We start from the raw sequence: 17,373 nt of genomic DNA, 5'->3' as shown, positions 1-17,373 counted from the left end.
CATCTCCTCTCTGGACACTTGTCCTGTGAAACCTAAACCCAAGACCTCCTGAAATGACTCTGAAAGAGCAGACCATGCTCTTTCACACTCCACGTCTTTATGCCTACTATTCTAACTGGAATGCCTGGGCAAACTCCTACACATCCTTATGGCTTAGCTTAAAAGCTGACCCCTCTGGAGTCTTCTCCACTCCCTCTGGTCTGGCCAAGTCAGTTACCCCAGCACTATTTAGACTTCCATTATTCATCATAGTTGCTGTCAGCCTGTCTATCTCCTCCACCAGACCATGAACTCTGGAGCCTAGGACCCAGCATAAATAGTCCACAAATGTTTGTTGAGACAATGTCACTTATGCCCTCAAGCCTGGAATGTTCTTTCTAAAATGTAAATCTGAGCATTGTGTATTATGTCCCTATTTCCTTCATGTCTTGTTACAGTGGCTTTCTCTCTGGTTTCATCTTGCAATCCCTCCTTTTTTCTACTCCAGGAACACTGGAGTTCTTCTAATGCCCCGAATGTGTTCTCCTTTGTCTTGAGTCTTTAATGCACACTTCCTTAGCTCTTCTTTGCCAGACTAATGCCTAGTCATTCTTCAGAGAGCTTACACAGTCCTCACGAAGCCTTCCTTGATCCCCTCCTCACCCTCGACTAGGCTGAGGATCCCACCTGTGTGTCCCCATCACACCTTATATTTTCCAAGTGGCAGCATGCATAATTCTGGGCCAAAATGATTTGTCTCTCTTGCCTACTAACCTATAAGTTCCTGTGCCTAACTTGCCTACCAGCATGTCCCTAACCCCAAACACAGGTTTGGAAGGGAGTAAGTACCTAAGAAATCTGTGTCAAATGAAAGTTAGACAAATTAATTTCTCTTTCATAAATCAATAGCTTTTCATTGCCTTTAGTACAATGAAATCACAGCTTTAGGATCCTTTATGATCTGGTTACCATGTATTTTCAGTCTCATCTCTTCCAAACCCACCCTTTGGTCTCAGGGTCTCTCTCAAACTCTACACGGCAGTTCGATCAAATTGAGTGAAGGTCCTCCTTGCTGGCTCTCAATTCTTTCAGCCTTGGCAACTGCCAGACTCAGTTTTCTCCTCACCTCTCACTCACTCCTCTTCCTTTTCTGACTAACATCCAATAATGTTTGTGTTTTCAATTAGACCCCTCTTTCTCTAGCAGCCTCCTTTGACTTCCTAAGACCAGCTCTGGTGCACTTCACGGGCACCCCTGTAGTGTTCTGGGCTTCCTTCTCTCCACTCTGTTTCCCCAAGTAGATGCAATGACCATCTGAACTGTGTCCCCGATGTCTCTAATTTGAGCCCAGCACCTGTCCACAGTAGGCACTCCAAAAATACTTGTGAAATGAACTATTAGCAAGTATGTCTTGTCTTTCAAAAGTAGATTGCAAGAATTTCCTGCATTGCAGTGAGGGAAGCCAAAGTACCTGTGGGTCCCTCCCTAGGCCAGAGGTTAATACCTGTCTCCAGGGAGCCCAATTTATGCTGCTTGGAGGTTGTGCCATCAGATACTTGACAATTGAATTAATCGGTGGAACCATGGCTTAAAGTCCTCCAAAACCTGAGACTGGGGTCATGGTAACCTTAGACACTGGTTTTCAAGAGGGGACCACAGCTGCTTTCTAAAAGCCGGTACTGGGAAGAGTGTCAGCCACCTAGTCAGTCTCTGCAGATATTTGAGGAATGAATTCTAGAGCAGTGACAATGTAAAGAGGCAAGCTGTGCTTGTTCATCTCACCATGTTCTGGGCTCAGACATTTCAACGGAATGGCGTGGTTATAAGGGCTGAGGTCACATGGTGACCTCTATTCACCTGTATTCACATTCCAGACTCAAGATGAAAAGAAACTTATTTAAAATCTCAGAAAGGGTGGACAAGATCTTTTCGATAATGATTCAGTGGCTTCAAACTAAGAAAACCAGTTTGCCTTCTCTGGTAAATAAGCTGTATTTAATATAACAGCTGGACTCAAATGAGATAATTTTTTAAAATGTGACCAAATGCAAGTTGCCACCCAACATGAAATGCAAAAACAGACTCTAAATTGGCAACATGGGACATGGACCCCTTACTGCTCTCTGTAGAATCATAACAGAAGATAAGACTCACACTGCAAGTTCCCAAAGGCTGAGAACAAAGAAATGCAAAGAAATTTTGAGACAAAAGATCGAGAGGCAGCATTTTAATACATAAACGGTCAGGTTAGGCCAGAGTGTTATTCTCCAAGTGTGGTGTGGCCCAGCAGTATCAGCATCCCCTGAGAACCGGTTAGAAATGTAGACTCTCCAGCCCCCTTCCCTCCCAGACTGACCAAACTCTAATAAGATCTCCAGGTGATTCGTATGCACATTAAAATTTGAGAAGAACTGGGCTAGGACATTATTAATGTGGGGTTCTGCTCTTAAAATGCGCTGTAAGGTAAAAACAAACCCATTTAAAGCATTTTAGATCATTCTTTACTCCATTCTCTCTGGGCAACACTGTCACACATCAAGTCCTGCTCTGGGACTTTGAGCCTCTCTTATGAATCACAAGTTGTACTGACGTTTGCTGTGCCATTTGTGTAGACAGTCTTCATGGATTACAAATTGGACTCTAAGACTTCCATCGGCTGTTCCTTGCCCAGCAACCCCAGGAGTTAGTTAGGTTGTATGATAACTTCCGTTTTTAGAGATGATGAAAACGAGACCAGGACTCACTCAAGGGGCATCAAGCAAATTTGTATCTGAATCAGATGAGAACTCAAGCTTTTGGGTTGCCAATGTGAGGCTCACCCAACTATGATGTCTTCCCTTTTTATACAAGATGGGTTTTTTTGCATGAGAGATTTTTTTAAAAGAACAAATCCATAGATAGAGCCATGCACATGGTAGCCCCTGGGATTGTGGAAGCCTAAGAAGGAGCTTTTCAGAAGAGATATATGTCTATGCAGAACACGCCCTACTGGGCCCAGCCTCCACATTCTTGCTGCAGCCCACACTGGCAGGTTCTGCATCCAGGAGCCTTGGAAACCTCAGAACCTCATGAGGGCTCATAGTCCGCTCATAAAGGTGGAGTGGAAATGATCCAGGATTACCATGAGGGCCATGGGTACTGCTGCTTCCTCGGTGGGTAAAAAATCTGTCTGCAATGCAGGAGACCTGGGTTCGATCTCTGGGTAGGGAAGATCCCCTGGAGAAAGAAAAGGCTACCCACTCCAGTATTCTTGCCAAGAAGATCCCACGGACTGGGGACAGAGGAGCCTGGTGGGCTACAGCCCGTAGGGTCACAAGAATCGGACAAGACTTAGCAACTAAACCACCAAGGATACTACTACAAAAAAAAGAGGTGGCATCGAGATGACAAGAACCTACCCTGAGAAGGATGCTCACTCTGATTAATTTGTTTCTTTCACAGATTTAGAAGAGCTTATGTAACTGGGCTCTGCCTAAATACATGTGATGGGCTTCACTAGTTTGGATAACTTTCTGCTCAATTTCAATTTCCCTGGTGCAAAGTGGAGCCACCTGATGACTTGGAAATGGTCAAGACTGTGTATCTGGCACTGACACCAATGTGCTTCTTCCTACCTCATCTGAATTTAAGATTTCTCTGTCAACCCCAACTAAACAAAGGCCCCAGTGGGATTTGTTCAGTTTCACCTGCCTGCACGGTGATTCTCCTAAGGTCCTCCAGAGAATGATTGCCAGGGCAGCTGCTTAAATCCCACCCCTTCCCCACCCTTCCTCTCTAGACATGCATGTCCAGTGGGACATCTTCCTATATAATTGATTAAAAAACAAAAAGACAGTACATTTTAAAATTCCACGTAAAAAGTATTGCTTTGCTACTGTGCTCCTGCCTGCTTGCTCACTACACGGTTTGGCAAAGGATAGAGTCATGAGGAATTCAAGGCTGAAGATGTTTGGGAATATTTTTAGCCGACACCAATGTACCTGGCACCTTGCACCCCTCTACAGCCCAGAGTTTTGGGGCTTGGCCTAAGGCAAAAACTACAAAGCAGCCTAATGAGCAAAATTATACAACAGGAATGTATGTGCATATTCGACATTGTTTCTTCTTTTCAGGGGCAGCCCTCTGGCTATGACCCATGCCCTCTCCAAGGGCAACGGAGGAATCCAGACAAAGCTTCTTCTGTTCACAGCTGCCAGCTCTTCCACTGCCCCTATGGCCCCAGGGACCTGCCCTGCTTCAAGTGGGCCCGAAGCAGCCCTGCAATTTCCACATGGGCGGGTGATTTCAGAGCGATGGACAAAGCCGTTTGGCCAGCCTACAGGAGAGAAAGAAAAGGAAAAACAAATTTTTATCCCACCGCAGAAAGGAAGGGTGAGTTGGGAACCAAGGATATACACAGGGCATAGAAGTCTGTTTCAAGCTTTCTCAGAGGAGAGGAGGAGACTCCAATGACATGAGGTCAGAGAAACGGGCTCCCTTCTGTGGAAACAGAAGGAAATTTGTGGGAAACTTGTGCCAATGAAAATAAAGAAGTGTCACTTGGTTTTTAACACTTTTTCTTTTTAAATCGGAAAACAGAGGAATGAAAACAACTCTTCCATTATTTCATTACACAGACTGAAACGAAAGTTAGCATTTTGGTGAATTTCCCTCCAATCTTTTCTTCTATGCAAATGTGTTGTTGGTTTTTATGTAGAGGAATGATCATGTGTATCAATTTTGAATGTTGCTTTTATTTTTAACTCATCATGATATGCTATGAGATTTTCCCTGCTCTTACACAGTCATCAGAACATATCATTTTTCTTATCCACTCTGTAATATTCCATTATTTACTGAACTATTTTCCTTCTACTGGAGATTTAGGTTGTTTCCAAGTCTTCACCATCATAAACTTAGTGCAGAAAGCATGCTCCCATTCCTAATTATTTCCTAAGGATCAATTCTTTGAAGTGGGTTTGCAGCTAGGAAGGGCACATTTATTTTTACCTCCTGATATTTAATACCACGCTACTTTTCTCACTTCAGTTGCAGTGCAGGGAGCTGCATCCTGCTATCTAAAGAAGCTGCAGGCAGAGCAACTCTCAGTAGGCAGCACCATCTCTACACAGAGATGAGGGGAAGGGCTACCATGATGCAGGAGATGCTGAGCTCCATGAGGGCTCCAGCCTGTACCCAGAATTATGAAACCATAACAGCTCCAAAACCCACTTTTCTGGCAACTCATTTGGAGGCAAAATCCAACCTAAGGTTATCTCTGGTTCTTACTTAGCCCATTTAAATGTGTGAATATTTTTACATCTTGCAGCATAAACATTAATAAGTTGACACATGGGGGCCACCTAAGATTCACTAGAGTGCTCTCTACTGCGGATGGGGGAAACTACTTCCTAAAATGTGGAAATGCCACAGAAGCAGGTGGGAAGTGTTCACACTCAGCTAAAACCCCTTCAGTCTCTTCTCTGAGCTTCAGGATGGAGTCCAGCTGCCACCAGGGCCCCACACACACGTAAATAGCTATAATGCATGGCCAGAGGCCAAACAAGCAGCAGAGAAGCAGACTGAGCTCCAGAGAGGATGACCACCCTGTGTGTATGGGGGAAGGGTGGGGGACAGGCCAAGGAAGTGGCCTTTCAGCAGACAGGCTTCCCCAAACAGACAAAGATGAAGTTTTCCCTGAAAAGGCCTCGTGACTCCTTGGGCCCTGCTTTTATCAGTCTTTGTAACTTGATATTTGTGGGATTATTTGACAAATCTCAGTCCCCAAGAGGTCAGACACTGGATCTGGCCTGTTCTGCTGGCCCAGCCCCTGGCCCCATGCCTGCGGTCTGTAGGTCCTAATATGCACTGTTGAAAGAGGGAATGCCAGTGACATTATAACAGAGAGTATTCAAGTTGATCAAGAACTTGAGCCACCTGAATCCTAACGAATATGTTCCTAGAATGGACAAGTCTGGAAGAAAGCAAAGATGTTCCTCAGAGGCATCTTGTGAAAGCCCCACAGAGGCACTGGGGTTTATTTAGGCCTGTCCCCTGCTATACTTCATCAACCCGGAGGCTTCACATAAACACAAACAGTGTGATTAACCAGGCAAGAGTCACAGGGCCAGTCCCAGGGGACATGTGCAACTTAGACAGGGCCCACCTGGAGATGACAGCCTACATCTATGGGCTCTTCAACTACAGACATAGAAAGTGGGGGGGCCCATTCAGTTCAGAAAGTGTGGCCAGAGAGACCACCTGAGGAGGGTGTGTCCCTGAGATGACTCTGCTGGAGCACTGGGAACAGGTCCATGGCACGCAGCTCTGGTGGAAGTCAGGAATGGCAGGTCCCTATTCAGCAGCACTGCAGGCCCAGAGAGATGGCAGGGGCTCGGGCAGCCAGCACACCTGTGTGTGTGTGTGTGTGTGTGTGTGTGTGTGTGTGTGTGTGTCTGGTGGGGGGTTATCTTGCAGTATGACAAGAACTCAACAAGAAGCCACTGCACATCAGGCAAAGATGGGCAAGGCATAGTCTCTGCCTTCTCAGTTCAGTTCAGATCAGTCACTCAGTCATGTCTGACTCTTTGCGACCCCATGAATTGCAGCACGCCAGGCCTCCCTGTCCATCACAAACTCCCAGAGTTCACTCAGACTCACGTCCATCGAGTCAGTGATGCTATCCAGCCATCTCATCCTCTGTCGTCCCCTTCTCCTCCTGCCCCCAATCCCTCCCAGCATCAGAGTCTTTTCCAATGAGTCAACTCTTCACATGAGGTGGCCAAAGTATTGGAGTTTCAGCTTTAGCATCATTCCTTCCAAAGAAATCCCAGGGCTGATCTCCTTCAGAATGGACTGGTTGGATCTCCTTGCAGTCCAAGGGACTCTCAAGAGTCTTCTCCAACACCACACTTCAAAAGCATCAATTCTTCAGCACTCAGCCTTCTTCACAGTCCAACTCTCACATCCATACATGACCACTGGAAAAACCATAGCCTTGACTAGATGGACCTTTGTTGGCAAAGTAATGTCTCTGCTTTTCAACATACTATCTAGGTTGGTCATAACTTTCTTCCAAGGAGTAAGCGTCTTTTAATTTCATGGCTACAGTCACCATCTGCAGTGATTTTGGAGCGCAAAAAAATAAAGTCTGACACTGTTTCCACTGTTTCCCCATCTATTTCCCATGAAGTGATGGGACCAGATGCCATGATCTTCGTTTTCTGAATGTTGAGCTTTAAGCCAACTTTTTCACTCTCCTCTTTCACTTTCATCAAGAGGCTTTATAGTTCCTCTTCACTTTCTGCCATAAGGGTGGTGTCATCTGCATATCTGAGGTGATTGATATTTCTCCCGGCAATCTTGATTTCAGCTTGTGCTTCTTCCAGCCCAGCATTTGTCATGATGTACTATTCTAGAAGGTCTCAATTTGATAAGTGTTTTGGAGGCACAGACCAGATAAGCCCTTCCAAGGGTGAGCCTCGGGGTTGGGGGCAGGCATCCATCTTCACCACCACCTCCCCATCTTTCATCACTCTGGCTGCCCCAAGAGTCTGGGTGATCAATTTCTCCAATTACCTTCCAAACTTGGGGAAGACACCTTGCTGGCTGTTCTGGGGGTTCTGCATTCACAGCAACCTTTAAATGTTGGCAGGATGAAAGAACCCAATTTCAAGACATGATTCCTCTCTCAATTTTCCAACAGAGCACCTAAGTCTCCTTGGAAACTGAACATTGAAACAAGATGGTGATCATGATAAGGGCTGGATGCCACCCCTCTATGCACAGCAGGAGGCACAGGGCTTGGTGCTTGCTGGGTCCCCAGTCAGCTGTCCCTATCTCCCACTGACATTTCTCACCCAAGTCAATTTGGGGAATTTCTGCTGGGAAACGTCAGCAGGCAGTAGGAGACTGACCTCTGTGAGCTGGGATCTAGAACCTTCTGTGGGCCTGCTGTCTGACTGCCCGGGCAACCCTCTGCTCGCTGGGCATCACCTAACCCTCTCCACCCTCCCCTAGGACAGGCTTCTGTCACCATCTCCGGTTTAGCTGCCCCGTTCCTACTTCCCCAGCTTCCAGCCCTCCCCCAAACTGCAGCCAGCCTGGTCCTCAACCCTAGTCTGGCTCTTCCTGATCCAGCACTTGACTTGGATGGCTTTTCATCCAAGTTCAGTACTTCAATATTCACCTATACCAGAGTTTCTCAGCCTTGGCACTACTGACATGTTGGGCCAGATAATTTGTAATTCTTCACTGATGCTGTACATTGTAGGATGTCCAGCAACATCCCTGGCCTCTACCCACTAGATGCCAGGACTGACCCCTGCACATACTTATGACAGATAAAAATGTCTTCAGACACTGTGGGATCTCCCCTGGAGGGAAAAATCACTCCCGAATGAGAACCATGTCTCCCTTTGAGGACCAGTCTTCTCTGATTGGCCCCTCCTAACTCCAGACCTTCATCCTCCCTATTCCCTCCAGACACTGTGCGCAAATGCCCTGGTCCCTACTCATTCATGTGGTGGTTGCTTTGCATTTGGTCTCATGGTTCACCTATTCACAACAATAAACAGTTGCCATTAACTAAATATTTCTTAGATATCTAATAGGGGCTTTACAAATGTTACCATATTAAGGTCTGGTCTATTACCATCCTCATTTACAGACCAGCATACTGAGGCTCAGAGTGGTTAGGTGACCTGCCCAAAGGCACAGTTACACAGCCCAGTTTCAAACTCATGGGTTTTTAAAAGTCCATGCTTCTAACCACCACTCAATTTGTTGGAAGAACCATGGAGTCCTCCTGCCATGGCTCTTCCTCCACCTCCTGAAGGAAGCCACTGAGCTCTCTAGTCTGTGGCAGACTCTGCAAGATACCCTCAGTCTCACTGCTTGATGATACCTGCTAACCAGGGACTTGCAAAGATTCTGTCACCCGTCCTGCAGGCCTGCCCTCTCAGGGCCTCCTCCATTGTCGTGGTTACCCATAAAAGGGCCCTGGGCCTGTTCCAGATTAAAGGGCTACCTCCTTCAGCCCCAGGCCAACCCTACAGGGAGCTCATTGACACAGAGCCTTTGTCTGACTGTATCCCATCTGGAAAAGGAGGCTCTTACTTCCAGAGCCCACCACTGTTCCCAGAGGCATTTCAAGAGGTTCTGTGCTCTCCACTGATCACAGAAATGACTTTGGACAGAGCTGGGGTTCGGGGGACCTGAAGACAAGGGGCAGGCCTGCCTGCTGCCTGAGTGTGGTGGGAGAGACTTGGCAGCTTGAATCACTGATGGAACAATGGTGGGGAGTTCAGAGGTGGCCTAGTAAGACAGGCTGTCCCTGGGTGGGGAGGGGGCTCTCTTTCCCTCCCCAGGCCTTTGTCCCTTTTGAACTGTGGATGCTAAGAAAATACAGAGAAGTCTGTTTAAAGCATTAAATTATAATGCCAGCATTAAGGACACTGGAGTCAGACCTGGGCTTGAATTCTCACTCCAAGAATAAGAAGCTTGTGACCTATGACTGCTACATAAGCACTCAAGGCCTCTTCATTCTTGTCAGTACAAAACAGGGATGGCAGGCTCTACCTCACTGGATCTTTTTGATATTTATTGATTGATTTATTCATTTATTTAGTCATTTGGCACCCAGGATCTTCAGCTGTGGCATGAAAACCCTTAGCGGCAGCATGTGAGATCTGATTCTTTAACTAGGGATCAAACCCAGGCCCCCTGCATTGGGAGCATGGTGTCTTAGCTACTGGATCACCAGGGAAGTCCCCCTACTGGACTATTGAGAGGATTCATGAGGTAGTGCATAGAAAGAGTTAGTTTTTATGAGTGTTCTTAGGAGTCTGATGGAGCTGGTTCTACTAGCTAGCTGTGTGACCTTGAACATGTTACTTCACCACTTGGTACCTCCGTTTCCTCAAGAGCAAAGAGCAAATTGATGGGTGGCATCAAACGGTGACTCCGTTGTTATGGGGTTTAAACAAGATGGTCTGAGGTAACTGCTTGGTATAGTACCTGGCACCGAGCCATCACGTGACATGGGTTAACTCTTCACTACTGTTATCTCATTATGGTCACCACCACCATCATCACCATCCTCATCGTTGCCATCACCATCGCCTTACAAGAAGACTGTCTGGCAATGCAGCTTCAGGCAGGGTGTCTCCATGAAATGGGCCCCTCTGTAAGGTGGGCCACTGTCCAAGAAGGGACATGATTTGCACATGGTTCCCTCCTCCTGCCTTTTGGGAGCCCCATGGACAGCAGAGCTTCCTTGCTCAAGCTGTGCCTCAAAGGACACATACTGTTATTGCCATGATCAGATGTGCTTCAGGGCTGAGAGCAGGCCTGGACATAACCCGTCAGAATGGTGTAAAAGGCTAGAGTTTGGGGTTTCCCAGCTGCAAGTCTCAGCATTTACATGGGTCATCTCATTTAAACCCAAGAACAGCCTTATGAGGTTAAATCTGTTGCTGCTGCCATATGCTTCCTTGAATTCTGCTGGCTGGCAAGGTACTTTCCAGGAAGGAAAGTGGAACACCCACTTGTTAATTGCCTATAAGTCTCACCTTGTCAGTAAGGCTGCTGTCGCAGGTTGGATGTGCCAGGAGCAGCCGCACCATGTCCGTGTTGCCATGGCAACAGGCCAGCATGAGGGCGGACGATCCATCATGGTCCTGTAGGTTGACATCTGCCTGGCAGCTCAGCAGCGCCTGGACCATGTCCCCCCTGTCGTGGCTGACTCCCAGCATCAGCGCCGTCTGGCCCCCCTGCACACAGAGAGCAGGGGTGTGGTCAGGTTGTGGCTGATGGGAAGGACCCCCTCTATAGCCTACGTGTAAGCAGGAAAGACTTCTCTGGAAAGTGACAGTTGATCTGAATCTCCATGGTATGGGACATATCTTCCTTAGCCTGGCAAACTTCTACTCTTTCCAAGACACCAGTCAAATGTACATCCTCTCTAAAGCCCTCAACTTACACGCCAAGCACAGGTTTCATAACACAACACTTACCATTTGGTACTGCAACCTCTCTCTTTCTCATGGGCTGTGACATCTTTGATGGCAAGGACTAAGTCTTTTTCATCTCTCTCTCCAGCACCTAGTCCCAAGTACATGCTGATAAATGTTGAATGATGGAATAAACAAAGGGTTTAAAAATCAGGAACATGGCTTCTGACTGCCTGCCCCAGCCTAACTTCCTCTAAGAAGCCTGGGATTGCTCTGAACGCCTCTGATATTTTCAGCTGAATGATACCCAGAACGCTCTTTTCTCACCGAGCTCTCTGCATGGTACTAAGGTCATCGCTAACCCACAACCATTGACAACACTCTTTCACTTGCTTGTAATAATCAGTGCACACGGCAATGGATCAGAGTCAGAAAGTGAGACAAAGCTCTGCTTCTGCTGTTTCCTAGTGTGTGACCCTGGCCACGTCACTTGGGGTCCCAGAATCTTGGTCAATCTTGGTCAGAGTATTTGTGAAAGTCAAATGAAATAAAGGGTATAAATATAAAAATGTGTGGTAGCTATTTTTTCTGATAACAAACTGATCATCATTTCTCCTGGATTTTCCTGTATATACACAGTACTCTTATATAACTTGATTATATATTTTGCACTCATGATTCTCTCCTGGGTTCCAGGCGGGTCAGGTGGGTCTCTCTGACTGAGTGTCAGGCTTTGTAAGGTTGTAAGAATGAGGTAAGGGCTCTGTTTTCTCTCCCTTCAGGTCCCCTGTGACTCTGAGCACAGTGTCTTACATGTAAAACATGTTGGCTGATGTGTTCACTGATTAAGGCTCCAAAATGCCGTCACTGATAGATTATGTTTCCCTGCCCAGAAGGCTGGGGCTTAGAGAAAAGGGGGTTTCAATCAGAAAAAGGCTGTCCCTATCATATACTGCTTATGTGAGTCTGGATAAGTTAACCTCTTGGTGATTTTTGCTGATCTGGTAAAACAGGAATGCTTAAGGATATTACGTACCCCCTGGGGCTATTGTGGGACCTGCATGCGGCCCAAATGTTATGTGTGTGAATGTGTTAGACACTCAGTTGTGTCCCTCTCTTCGTGATCCCATGGACTGTAGCCCTCCAGGCTCCTCTGTCTGTGGGATTTCACTGAAGTGGGTAGCTTAGCCATTCCCTTTTCCAGGGGATTGTCCCAACCCAGGGATCAAACCCGGGTCTCCTGCATTGCAGACATATTCTTTACCATCTGAGCCGCCAGAGAAGCCCAAATGTTGCATACATTTTAGCTATTGTTGTCTTTTTGAGTGTTAGAGATAATGTCTGACCACTGTGGCAATGTATCATTAGATGTCCTGGTTCCCCATTTCTCTGGAACTCAGATCTTTCCAGAGAAGACTCTTTGCTCTTTAGTTTGCTTATACCTGATCCGGAGGTAATGCTTGTTGACTGTACTAACCAGACCACAGTTTTCCCTCCAGGCCCCTCTCTCCGAGTGGTATGAAAGCCAGATGTCATAGACAGACGATTTCCTGTCTGCCCCCTGCCCGACTTGGGACCCTTTCCTTCCTCACCCCCATCCTGGCCTGGTTCCATACAATTTAATTCAACAAACATTTACAGAGCACTGTTACCAGCGTGGTGCAGTGCCGACCCTGGAGATACAGAGAGAAATAGGTAGCTTAGCCCAGGAGACTCCTGGCCTCCCAGCTCACTTCTATCTACCCTGATGCCCATGGCTCCCTTAATACCTAAAACCCCCAGGGGGCGCTGAAGAGCACAGCTACACTGTAATCCTTTTCTTCCCTTGGCAATGTGGGATGGGTCCCTTACTCTTCTAGAGCATTGGTTTCTCCTCTACAAGAAGGGCATATATTTTGATCATTAGCGAGCATTCTGCCTTCAAGAGGACCAATTGAGAAAAAAGATTTACTATGTTTATGGAAAACATTATTTGAAGTGAAAACAGCTTTATTGAGTCCTACAGTGTAAGCTATAGGTGAGTGAAAACACTTTAAAACCAGAAAGTAAGCTATGAATGCCTGATTTTTGCCACCAATAGGATCGCTATTGTGTGAAGTGGGCAAAAGGACTTTGCCATCAGGTTTAGCTGCGATCACCTTGGGCTGGGGTGGAGAGCAGAGTTAAATGGATTGTTGGAAGACAGTTTTCTATGGTATCTTGGTTTGCTGCAATCCTGTGAGTGAGGGACTATCTGGCCTTTTGTTTCACTGTCTTTTTAAGGAAGAACGTACAGTGAACAGCACTGGAGGACAGAGGTAGTGTCTCCTTCAGAACAGAGGGTAGTCATGCTTACTACCCAGTATGGAAGATTCAGGTTCCCTAAGCTCAGGGTTTCTCTCTAGTAACACAGCCCTCTCTGTGCACAGGGATCTGCTCCTCCTCACAGCGCCCTGTAGCTATTGGGACTCTGGGAACAGGTATAAATAGTGATGCTCTGACTACTGTTACCACTGGAAGTACCACACTGTCCTTTGGCAATAGGAGTCCTGTGTCTTCTGCCAGCATCCATGACACTGTGGCAGCTAACTTGTTAGCTTTAAGGGAGAGTACAATATCAGACCCTTCATAGTTCTTGAGAGTAGGGCTATACCTATGATCACTCTAGGGGGAAAAGGAGAGTGGAATGCACTCCACTTATTCTCCTCTTGGTCAAAGATGGGCAAGTGGCCTCTTGAAGAGTTCCCATGTTCCATATGGAGCTCCATCTGACTCAAAGCCCTACTGGCTAAGGGTTACACCTTTGTTCCATATTCTCAAGTAGAAGGGCCCTGCAGCTGAACAGAGACAACCCAACCCTCTGAACTGCTCTGTGATTCATGATCCCTCTATGTATCACCTCCAGGGGCTTTCTAGATCACAAGTAGCAAATGCCTTGTCCAGATGCTATCTGTGGGAACTTTCAGTTCAAGGAGTCCGGAAGGAATTTGCCAAGTTTCAGCCCAGAACATAGATTACAAGTTCATAACCTCTGTCCCAGCCTGTCTGGGCCTCAGGAGGCTCCAAGGAAACCAGAAGTCCAATCTTTGGATAGATGCCAGTTGGAGGGCCCAGACTTCTCGGGCTAAAAACTGGATCCATGGAGTTCCTCACCCCACTGGCAGAATAAAACTAGGAGGAGCCACATTCATTAAAGAGGAGATCATGTTCACTCCTCCTACCTGAGTAGCTTGGATGTTCACATTCCCTTCTCTTAAGAGCTTCCAGACAACAGCCATGTCTTCATCGGTCTCGGCAGAAGCCAGGGGAGTGATCATCACAGCAGTATAGCCAGCTTTGTTCTGATGGTCCACGTTGCAGACACCTGCAAGAGAAACACTGAAGCTGGAAGAGCTCTTAAAATGCCGGAAGCCAAGCTTTAGCCTGTTCAATAGGAGGCTTCCCGCTGGTTAAAGGGCCACAGAATAGAGCAATTCTTTCCCAGTGGTGGAATCTGTATTCTACATTTTTAGCAGCCTTTAACAGTGGCTACTTTTCTGAGGCTACCTAGCAAAAAAGGTGCAGAGGAGAGTCAGAGATGACCTAGGCCTATGACCTTGACTTTACTTCCTAAAGTGGGGCACTATTATTCATATTTTACAGATAAGGACACTGAAGGTGTCCTTCAGTGGAGTGAAGAAGGTGAGTGAAACTCTATCAATGCCCCAGTGAAGGAGAATCGAGAGCAGGACTCACTCATTGGGTGTCAGGTCTATCTGACGCTAGAGCCCATCACTCACACAGCCTCACGTCGCCCTCAGGTGTGCATTTCGGGTCTTGCTCTGTGTCTACGTATAACTCAAACCACTGGCTGTGGTTGTAGGTCCTTTCAAAGGCCTAGTGATACCTTGTGAAATGGACCAGAGGACATGAAAAAATGCCCCAGGATAAACACAGAAATCTTCTGGGAATAACCAACTCATTTGAGAAGTACAATAGAAAAACACTTCACAAATCTTTATATTAAAGCAATTAAGAATATACATTTCACAAAAGAATGGAAAACTGGCATATTTTTAAGATGAAGTATTACATGAGAACTCAAGGGAAATTTCTGCTTCATAACCCTGGGGATATGCATTCACATCCATCCCCACCAAAGGAGATGGAGGAGATCATCAGCCTGTTGCCTGAAGGCTCCCACCTTTTAAGGGCAGTTGTTGTTGCTTAGTTGTGTCCAACTCTTTTGTGACCCCATGGGCTGTAGCCCACCAGGCTCCTGTCCATGGAACTTTCTGGCAAAGAATACTGGAGTGGGTTGCCATTTCCTTTTTCAGGGGATCTTCCTGACCCAGGGATCGAACCCATGTCTCCTGCAGACTCTTTATCACTAAGCCACCAGGGAAACCCTTTAAGGGGTGTACAACTTGGAGAAGGAAATGGCAATCCACTCCAGTATTCTTGCCTGGAGAATCCCATGGACAGAGGAGCCTGGTGGGCTACAGTCCACGGGGTCACAAAGAGTCGGACACGACTAAGTGACTAACACACACACACACAGCGTGAAAAACTAAATCTTCCCTGTGCTATTGCTCAGGAGAAAAACTCTGTGTCTCTTTAGGCCAGTAATAAAACTACCTCAGTAGAGTAAGTCTGAGACTTCCTTAGCATTTTTTCTGTAAAAGGGAGATAATAAAAGAACCTGTAAGGTTACTGTGAAATTTAATGAGTTAATATATTAAGAGCACTTAGAATGGCAGCTAGCACATAATAAACACTCAATGAGCATTAACTGTTCCTGCTATTATTGTCCAGAATGGTATTCTTATCGTCACATCCTTACTACTTGCTCTTGAAGACCCAGATATTCATTAAAACAAATCTGGTTTATGACAAAGTGTTAGTTAGACTTACTCATAAGTTCTGTGCAAGGGGAAAAAAATAATATTTGGCTGACAGTCCCTCCACCCCAAACAATTCTTCAGAAATGTGTCATAATGGACCAGGATGCCAATGGATACAGTTGTGCTCATGAATCAGCAGTTTCCTCACTGAAGCTTCCCTGACCACTGTCATGACCAACTGAGCTATGAAAGGCAAATATCAGCTCCATTCAATGCCTTATAACCCCGTTCTGATAAAGATGGGAATATTTATCTGCATTGCCTGGTTAATGACTTTAAAATTTTTACCCCATGACTATTTTATGTTTGCTTTTAAGATGTGTAAATGAGCCTCAGGTTACGACTCTCTATGCTCTCTTCAGAAACGTGACTCAGTAGAATGACTAATTCCCCCCCAGGGGCTCTGAAAAAGGACTGAGGACCCCCCACACACACTTTCAAGGCAATGTTTCTGAGCAGCTCCAGTGACCAAACCAGCCCTCCCCAGAGGTGAGGGGCAGACTCTTGACTGAACATTCTCTGAGTCAGCCAGCTTCTCCTCTACAGAGGTGTCTCGGTAAAACAGAGCACGGTTCACAAAGGACTAGGCTGGTGGAGGTGCACCCATGACCCTATTCTCAATAACGATGAGTCACTTCGGTGCAGCCTTTTACAGTTTGTAATGTGCTTTCCAGATTCTGCACAAATGGCTGGGAAGGGGGCCCAGTTGGGAGTGGGACAGATCTGCCCTCCTCGACACCCCTTCTACAGTGAGGGAAAGGAATGGGACTCTCAGACCGTCTCCCCAACCAACCAACCCACCCCATTCTTTATGCTTGTGGCTGTTTAGCTATTTCAGCATGTTAAAGGGAAAAGCTTCCAAACCACTTTATGGTTGATGAGTATTGACTGGATCTCAGAAAACATCAGCAGAAATTTATAACAACCAAATCAAAGGTGATCTGTTCTTTGCGACTTCATGGACTGTAACCCACCAGGCTTCTCTGTCCATGGGATTTCCCAGACAAGAGTATTGGAGTGGGTTGCCATTCCCTTCTCCAAGTGATCTTCCCAACCCAGGGATTGAATGTGTGTCTCTTGAGTCTCCTGCATTGGCAGGAGGATTCTTTACTACTAACACCATCCAGGAAGCCTTTTAAGCAGTAGCGTTGCTGTTATACATGTTCCATAATGAAAAGCCCTAAGACTGAATACAATAATTGGAACCCAGAGGCATAGGAGGGTGTCTTTCTCAACTGAGCTACCATTTTGATGGTATCCATGGAATGGTGAACCACTCCAGTGTTCTTGCCTGGAGAATCCCAGGGATAGGGGAGCCTGGCGGGCTGCCGTCTCTGGGGTCACACAGAGTCAGACATGACTGAAGCGACTTAGCAGCAGCAGCAGCAGCATGAATCCATGAAGAATGTTAGAAATGTAACTTTATCTTCCTCTGATGATGTGGGATGCAGAAAGAACTTGAGGTTATCATTACATACATCACCTTTCCACACAGGTAAAGAGCCTCAAGGCTACTTAAGAGAATTTTGAAGAATGGGAAACTTACTGGAATTTAATCTAACTCCCAGGAGTCATCCATCCACACTTTCATCTAACAAATA

The 17,373-nt window shown here is 46.4% G+C and overlaps 1 protein-coding gene across 4 annotated transcripts in view; it reads right to left on the bottom strand.

Annotated features, from left to right (window-relative positions):
- Window positions 1-2,191: 2,191 nt before the first annotated feature.
- Window positions 2,192-17,373, bottom strand: part of KANK4 (KN motif and ankyrin repeat domains 4) — a 75,491-nt gene continuing 60,309 nt past the window's right edge. For all 4 annotated transcript variants that reach the window (XM_005204509.5, XM_015465268.3, NM_001102053.2 and 1 more), the window contains 3 exon segments: window positions 14,111-14,253; window positions 10,530-10,730; window positions 2,192-4,294 (listed from right to left, as the gene is read on the bottom strand). In XM_005204509.5, the coding sequence (XP_005204566.2) occupies window positions 4,190-4,294; window positions 10,530-10,730; window positions 14,111-14,253 (449 nt within the window). In that variant the 3' untranslated portion in view covers window positions 2,192-4,189.

The sequence above is a fragment of the Bos taurus genome, chromosome 3 (assembly GCF_002263795.3).
Source record: "Bos taurus isolate L1 Dominette 01449 registration number 42190680 breed Hereford chromosome 3, ARS-UCD2.0, whole genome shotgun sequence".
Lineage (NCBI taxonomy): Eukaryota > Metazoa > Chordata > Mammalia > Artiodactyla > Bovidae > Bos > Bos taurus.
The sequence above is the reverse complement of the archived record's forward strand: the minus strand, read 5'-3'. Positions and strand labels throughout refer to the sequence as shown.